General features: G+C 34.7%; 1 protein-coding gene across 1 annotated transcript in view; it reads right to left on the minus strand.

The window, feature by feature from the left end:
* LOC105447892 (tyrosine-protein phosphatase 99A) overlaps positions 1–7,916 on the minus strand; it is a 279,292-nt gene extending 271,376 nt beyond the window's left edge. The window contains exons 1-2 of the mRNA XM_011686167.1: positions 7,822–7,916; positions 7,388–7,437 (exon numbers count right to left, since the gene is read on the minus strand). Coding sequence (XP_011684469.1) covers positions 7,388–7,427 — 40 coding nt within the window. The 5' untranslated portion in view covers positions 7,428–7,437; positions 7,822–7,916. The remainder of the gene's footprint in view (positions 1–7,387; positions 7,438–7,821) is intronic.
* Positions 7,917–9,144: the final 1,228 nt, after the last annotated feature.

Below are 9,144 nucleotides of genomic sequence, written 5' to 3' on the forward strand. Positions count from 1 at the left end.
GAAAACAGACCTTTAAATCTGCCCGTATCTCGCTCGACATTTTCTACGTCTCGCCGTGATTCCCAATCGCCCGGACCTTTTTGGTCGGTCAACGTTCCATTAGTGACTCTACGATACGCTCCGAACTCTTTTTCAATGAACTCATTAACATAAAGACACACACACACACACCTAGTGCGTCGCTAATTCAAATGCAAATTTACACTGCTCAAGAAGCGGAATTGAAGTCAACGAATTCTTTGCTGAGTTTTTACAGAAATCGAGATAAGAACGGTCGATGGTAATGGAATAGCCTAGCAAACAGTTGAATCCAATATTATCGAAATTTATAATTAAATATCGCGTGGTAGGATATTTCGTATTGTGTGTAATAATATTCCTCGCGTTCGATGTAGTATTGTATGTATTATTAAAGATACGGTTTTTCTTTCAATTTCTTTATTCTGAAACGTATCGCGTCGACGTAACGCCTGCCGTTGTTCTAACTTCTAATTCAAGAAGGGTAATTACTTTAGTCGTTGTCTTTGTCTTTCTTTTCTCCCCATCCCTCTCTCTCTCTCTCTCTCTCGCCGAACGATATTCTCTTCCATCAAACGCTCCACTGCGTTCGCGGAACATCTCGCATCAAAGATTATTAACGAACGCCATCGATGAAAGAGACGCGCTTCGTTAAACCCATCGTGTTCATTAATCCGATCGCGAGAGAGGTACGTGCGAGAGTTTATAATAAAACTCGCTTGGTGCCGACAGAGGAGAGCGGGGACTGTTCCATACAGGATAAGTGGCGGAATCTCGTTTCTATAAATTGAAAGTATCGAAAAAAGTGGAACAACGCGGGAACGCAAAAAGGAGAGAACGATAATGGCCGCTTCTTGCATCGCGCTGAACGCTGCGTTAAGTTCGCGGGTAGACGGGTGGCGGATAGATGGGGATGGATAGATGGATAGATGGATAGATGGACGGATGAATGGATGGCCGGGCGGACGGCCTGGACGGACGGACGAATGTCCTTGCGCTATCGATTACAAGGATGGCTTGCGCGACAGACAAGGAAAGAGCGGTAAAGTGATGCAGACAAATGGTAATGTCATTACTTTTATCTCGGTAGTGGCGAAATACAAGCCGAGAAACGCAAGTACTTCGTCTGGAATGAAAGGGAGGGAACTATAACGCGTAGACATGAAGGCGAAAATACATTAAATTAATATAATTACGTGACATAATTAATCGTAAAATATAGGAAATTTATTGCATTTAATTATCGTGTCGTATTACTGAATTTCTATAAACGATTTTCTTCAAGTCCTGAAAAATCGTTTTTAAGGGCGAACGTATATTGAAAAGAAAATTTACAGCTTATATATATATATTTTTGAAGAAATCTTTTCTAAAGGAATTTTGATTCATAAATACGTAACGAGTGTTTATTTATTTCGGGTAATTACGGGTCGTTTTTTGCGACGAGATACGTATTAATGCTGTGTTCATTTTAAAGGAGAGGAACTGGAGTTGTATATCATTTTGATGTCTCGCGGTTTCTCCTGATACGCAAAAATGATAGATCCCAGTGCGGCGGTTTGCCCAAAGGGCAAAGAATAATATGCGCTTGGAATATATTATGAGCCGCGAAAAAAGCTTATAAAGCAAATCCTAAAAGACTTCATTGAATAACGCGAGAGAAGTCTCGAATAAACCACTTCATGTAGCCATTTTCATAAATAATTTATAAAACGTGTTCACCATATGTCCATTATTATACTCGATATCAATGCATCGATAATAAACTTCCATTATTGTTAGATTACATAATCTATCTTTAAAATTCGTTTCAAATGAACTACATTTTGCGGTAAAATTCGAAATAAAACTCTATTTAGTTTCACATGATATATTTTGTAATATATGTATATGTGTTCTGATATATATTTTAAATGTATGTGCATCATGATTCTTTGAATGTTTTTACAGGATATAAAATTATTAATAACGCCTTGTCAAAAATTATAGATTATCAAAAGTGGACTTCAAACGTCGATAATAATTTCTCTATTACAAATGCTACGTCCTTCTTTTTTCAACGTTCAATTATTTACGTACTTTCAATTGTTCTGTTGTCTCTTCTGCGTATTGGTTTTCTTAATCTATCCGGCGAGATAATTATTCAACTTATGAATAATTGATTACACAAATTATCACGAACAGAATCGAGGCACCTCCATTAATAATTGATACCGAGTATACGATTTGTATCATCTAATTGGATATGTTAATCGTATTTAGCCAACTACATGAATATTGAAAAGACAACATTCGGTTAATGACACGTTTACATCGTTATTTATTTACGCGTTGTATTAAAAAGCCCGACGTTAATAATATGTCCGGAAGAGCAACGGTTTATTAATGCCCACATAATGGGGGGAGGGGGGGCCGTGTACATACGCGCGCACATTGGGCGCCTATAAATTATTTATAAAATTAACCGCATCGGTCCGTGTAGCGATCTCCTAAAATCCCCATGACGCGGGCGTTTCGAGAGGATGCTGGGATCCCCAGATCTGCTCCCGACCGGAAGCACGTCCTAAGACGATCGTCGCCCGTGTACCGAAGTCCGGATTAGGTTCCCCTCATAAACGTGAAACCGATTCATCCCCTTCTGCCACAGCGCATGCTGTCTAACCGCAAAGCAGTTTTTCACCACATTGCCATGTTAAATTATGTATTCTTTGCGCATAATATCCGTAGAATAAACACAACATTTTAAGTAATATATGAAAGTTATTACGGATACCAAACTCGATCAAATGACGATACTCTCAATTTCATTACAATTTTGATATCCAAATCTGCACGCGTGAATATGTATGTATACATAAAAAAAAGAGATTGTTTCAACTTAATCATTTTGATAAGTGATATTTTATAAAAATTCCGTAAATTTTAAAAGAGATGAAAACTCTGAATTTCTACACTTTTCCAAAAGCTGCAATTTTCGTGAAAAGATCAAATTCAAAGCGAATGATCGGCAATTGCAAATGTTCACGTGCATTAAGCTATATTTTAAAAATGCATCGGGTAACGAAAATTTAAACGTACAAGAGGTTAAATTTATTTGCTCATTAGCGGGATACGGTTCATCCCTTATCGTTAACGAGGAAGTCATAGTACGTTCGTGCGTTGATTGGCAGTGCAACGAATCCGGTTATTGATTCGTTCAGCTTGCACTTCCAATATCAATATCGATATTTAATTGCGTCAATTATTTTACGCGGCATTCAGCTCGCGTAAAGGCGCGCAAATTTTTTTTCCCCCCGTTGTTTCTCAAACCTCTCGCAAATTCCGGGTTTGTTGATGCCGCATTCGTTAATGAGCGGGTAAAACATAAAATGTCGAATCGTTATTTGTTGGCCGCGCGCTCCGTTTTTTTTTTCTCCTTCCGTAGCAACAAGCATATCCTCGAGCAAAACAATTTATTCTCTCGCACGCAGCGCGCGCAAAATAAAATGGACAATCCGCGGGGTTTTTGGGCACCGCGAAACACGGATACTTGCACCGATACCGGGTCAGCTACAAATGGTTTTTTATCATCGCATTCCGCGCGGCAGACGTCCACGTTAATACACGCAACTTCAAAATCAACACGAAAAATTCGCACTTCGTAGTTTTTAAATCGTTGCCGGGGGTAAGTGCTCTAGCTCGTTGTCCCGACGCATGTTTCGGGATGCTCCCGTCGAATATTCATATATTTTCTTCCTGTGTTTTTCCTATATCGACCGTACTCCTAATTTAATCTGGCGTACATAACAGTGTATCACGTACACGGGCGATGTATGTACAATTGCGCAGCGCCTGAGAGATTCGCTGCATCAATAACATCGTACCATTTTGGCGCAACAAATAGACGGGCAATTACCGATGCACCGATGCATTGAAACCTAACAAGAATCGGCCGGGGCCGATTCTCGTATTGCCAATTCATTCGCTCCGTGGAGCTTCGCCCCCTCGCGGTACACGTATATGGACGAATGAACGAACGAATGGAACGAGAGATCGGAGAGAAAGGTCGGCCAAGGGGCTCTCCGAAGCTATGTAAACTGCGGAAACGTGCAAATAAGTAACCCGCAGCTCTCGCGCGAAGGCAGAGCGGCCGGGGGCTTCGCTCTCCGATAAATTGTTCTCAGGTCGGAGGTTAGCGCTATTTCGAAGGATGAATGTGCACTAATATGCGCGCGTGAATAACTCGGCGAAAGTTTTCCGCGCGCCGTGGGAAAAATTTTCTCGTGAACGCCCCGGCCCGATCCGGGAGGAGAGTAGCGGTTGAAGTACTACTGACGAAACGTTACGAGTCTCTCCGGAGAACGGATTTTTTCGAAACGGAAAGTTAACTCCCTGTTGAAAATATGCCGCCGATATTGCGCCATAATTAGATGTCACGTCGTTCATTATCGTATCACCCTCATAATATTATTATATTATTGAGTATTATTAATCCTTTCGCGGTTATTTTTTCAGAAGAAAAATTTTATTTAAATTTTTATTTCGATAAAAATTGTAAATACAATACAGAAAATATAAAACGGCAAAAATGATACTTTTGAATTTTGTTAAGTGATTTCAATAGATTTAATTTTCTCGGCATTGAACAATTTCGATATTTCTATATTCGTTTTTTATTTTTAATTATATATAATATGTAATAGAAGTTAAGATATATATTTTTATACAGATTTTATGACAAATAGAAACAAATATGTATGGTATAACCGATTAAATGAAAGCAATATTAATTTGGATGAAATAAAATAGTAGAAAATATTACATCACTTGTATATGGATGTGAAACAAAAGATGGATTATAAAAATAACATTCGATATGTTTTTTTCTAATAATTTTGGAACATAATCTAAGTCATTATTAAGCTTAATGTGCCGTACAACATAATATAGTCGAAAGGATTAATACGACTATAAATGATAATATAATATGTTAATACGATATTAATAATTGAATTTGCAGCTTAATGTTTGCAGTAGCAATGTAAATTTAGTTTCAAGTTTGCAGTTAATTGAATCGCATTTGTATAAGTTATAGCAGATTATATAGATGGATACGTGCGTCGTAATCTCATAAAAATTTGTCAATGTGGATCTCAGCGCGGCGGAAGAAGATCACGATATTTTCTTCGCTCGTAATCGTTAACGACGTCTAGCGAGGCAACAAAACGCCGCGTAATCTAGGGGACAATACGATCGGGTAAAATTTAATTTCGCGAAAGAGAATTCTTGCCGCCGACGCGTCGCGTCGCGCCGTTGCGCTTCACATGACGGTGAGAGAGTTCGGCGAACGGAAGCCAGAGATAAAGAATTATCTAAGAAGATAAAGAGTGTTTCCGTTGAAAACGATGTTTGAAACGTGGTTAATAAAATCGCATGAATATTCAACGTCGCGGGAATCGAAGACCCACGGGATCGAAACAAAAAGGTCGACGCGCATATTTGCCGTTACAAGCTCTCTTGCCGCGCCGGAAAATTGAACTTTCAGAATCCGCATGGATCATTTTTTGCCCACTCCGCCCGTGGGGCGATTCTCAAATTGGACTTTCGCGATGAAATTTTTTTTTTCGCCACGCCGAGAAGCGAGCCGTGATCGCTTTCATAAATATCGCTGTTCAACGGCAGATTTCTCTAAATTGCACTGATAAATTCACGGCAATTTAATGCGAGAATAAACTCCCACTCAATAATCGCGTGTAATTAATTTCTTATAATTAATTTTAATGAAATCTGCAGTTATTTGAAATTGTTATTCAAAGATAATGTCAAAAATTATTATTATTATTATGAATGCAGAAAAGTTTGTTTGAGAATCCATCACTTTTGTCATGTTTCTCTATGTGCTTTATATATACATATATATATATATATATTTCTTTATATATTTTTACTTATGCCTATATATTTTCTATATATATATTTCAACATTATGAAATTATATCTAAAAATAAGCGTTTATAATTTCAACTGTATATGAATTGTATTAAATATAAATAGATCTATTGAATATCGCAATATACAAGCAAATCATAATAAAACATTTCACATAATTTATTCTATATTATATGTACTGTATCAATTAAATATTTTTAAATAAATTTGAAATGATTTTAAATCCAAATCGGACATGTTGTAATCAGTCATACGTTTTTATGCTACAAGATGAATTTCGGCTAAAAATAGAATCAAGTGCATTATTTTCAGCCAGCATTAATTCGCGGCCGATTTAAATGGCATTTTGACATGAAAAGTAATGGACGGTAAAAATGACGTGACAAAAGTGTTGAATTATAAATTAACCGGCGGTATCATAAGCCGAAAGAAACTTCAGTCGGTTACTCATTTGGAAAGTTCAATATTCAATATACCACGGTCAATGACGTTCAGCGAGAGATGTGACAACAGATCCGAAACGAATAATGGACTTTTTCCAAATAATAAATTTTATGTATATTTGTGAATGAATATGAATGTGAATTTTTCACGTCCCTTACATATATCTCTACGAAATAATTTGTCAAAACATTATCAGAATTATTTTTGTAAATATTAGGAATTTTATGCCATATATTAAATGTATTATCACATTCATCACATTAGTGAGTATTTTTCAATATTACTGACATGAAACTTCACATAAACTCTGAGAAAAGCTGTACGAAAGTTCTTTCGTTTCAGAATAAAATGTTTATCTCATGCCATTGTACTTTCATGTGACATAAAATCAAATTATCAATATGAATGGGTTGTAAAAGATTAAATTAAAATTAGTGTAACACATGAATAAATATAATCAATAATCATTTGCGTGTTCTAATAAATTAATAGAAATATGCTATGGCAATAAAATTTTCTGTTCGCCTTTTTTTACATTTGTGATACATGTATATTGAAAGTATCTCTAGATTGCCTTTTTCTATTAACATATATTCGAATGAGATAAAGAGAAATCAAATACAGACCTCTCAAATTCGATTGAAAAAATATTTGAGAAAGGAAAGAGAAAATGAATTAGCGTCTTTATCAAATATTAATTAATAAATATTTAAAATTTTTATATTACGATAATGTAACATAATTAGCTCAATTTTATATTGAGTTCTGTACAAATGCATTCCTCGTATCCACATTAAATCGATAAACAATTGTATGCAAGATTCAATATTGATCTTAATCTGTTTAAACCCATGCATTTTGAAATATTGGATCTAAAAGATACCATATTTTTATATTATTGTTAACTTGATAAATGTATAAATCTAGATGCACTTTATATCGCATTAAATTTTTATATATCCATTACCTTAATTTAAAATAAAAGATAATAACTCACAGTTCCAGTGTGCAACAGCGGAGTGGTAACTGCATCGCATCTGCGTTGATCTGCAAAATGCAAATATTTCCAAATTATCAGGCAAGTGTTCCAAGTAATTAAAATTTCAACAAAATAGTTGCTGCGTGTATCGAATTTTTTATACTTTTGAATAAAGAAATATTTATTAAAGTGATTTGTAACTTTCGAGAGAAAATTATTTTTAATCGTAGAATTGAAAACTTCGTAAATAAGAGATTCAAATATCTGATTCTTATCAAAATCAAATCAAGCAATTTAAAATTCTATAAAAAATAAAACGCCAAAAATATTTTCTATGCATTATATCGCACAATGATGCGATATTGCAATACGACATACGGCCGTCACGGGAATAAGTGATTAATTCCACGCAAGAGAATAACAAATGATAAATAAAATAAAATATCACTCACCCCTGGGTTGCTCCGCCGTCGCCTGATGCTTCCCCGAGCCTCCTCCTCCTCCTGCTCTCAACTCCCTTTGTTGCACTTTTTTTCTTCGAGGAAAACTGTATTTAAAAATAAAACTTTATAACTACAATAAAATATTATTATCTATGTAACAATTCAATGTTATTTTTATAATAAAAGACACTTTATCCCAATTAATTATGAATGGAAATATGGATTTTGCTCTCAATTATCAGAAATTTTGGATTGTTAATAAAATTTTTCCAATTAATACTTTTTTGTGATTTCAAGTATAAAAATGTAATTAATTTTTCATGTTTCGTTTATATTCTCCACGTTTTTTCTAAAGTACTAAATGCTATTATATTTTAATACTGTATGTATCTCGCATTCTAAATTATTAAAGTAATTAAAAGAATATGTTGGATTACTTGTTAATTTGAGTTAAACTTCTTAGTTTTTCGCATTTATCACACGGAAAGAACAATTTTGCTGAATCCAGATCTGAAAATCATTTTTGTTCAATAATCAAAATAATTTTGTGCGAAAGTCAAAGTGATTGCTAGAATATCAAAACGTTTTATAGCAATGCTTATCAGTTTTAACATTACAACAAATTATTTTGATGAGTTAACAAAAAATTATTTTCAGATCTGTGTTTAGCAAAATTTTTAGATCTTTCAACAAAATCGTTCTTTCCGTGCACTTATTCAAATTTTCGAGAAAAAATATATTGTATAACTTCGCACATTATTATTCATATATAGTAGATAAATTCATTCACACTAACAATAAGTTGAAATATACAGTAGTATTTATTACGTGGTGTTTTATTTATCAAGTTAATGGGCATCGGCACCGCATACTGCATACGAAACAATTTTTATACAAAACAATTATTGAATTGCAATTTAATAAATATATTTTGCATGATATCAGATTACAATTTCATTTTCAAAAATTAATTAAACTAATTGCTGCGCTCGAATATAAAAATCCAAGATATTTTCAAATGATTTTTCTAAATAATTTATTTAATTTCGAAATGATTACGACCAAGAAACTAATTATAACGGGCTCATTTATACATGCGTGCCAATTATAGTACGTGCCAATTACAAATAATTTTAACAATTATTCAAAGAACGGAATTTTAATATTGACGAGTGTACTCACCAGCCGTGTTCGTTGTCCAATCTCGCTGGCGCCGCGTCCAAGTTAACATCCGGTAGAGAGAATCGCTCCGAAGACGCGCGTCCAGGGAAACGCGGCTATAATTACGAACACGGGCGAAATTATTAATAACGAACGATCGAAAATGTTCCC

Source organism: Wasmannia auropunctata, unplaced genomic scaffold (assembly GCF_000956235.1).
Source record: "Wasmannia auropunctata unplaced genomic scaffold, wasmannia.A_1.0 LD336090.1, whole genome shotgun sequence".
NCBI classification, from domain to species: Eukaryota; Metazoa; Arthropoda; class Insecta; order Hymenoptera; family Formicidae; genus Wasmannia; species Wasmannia auropunctata.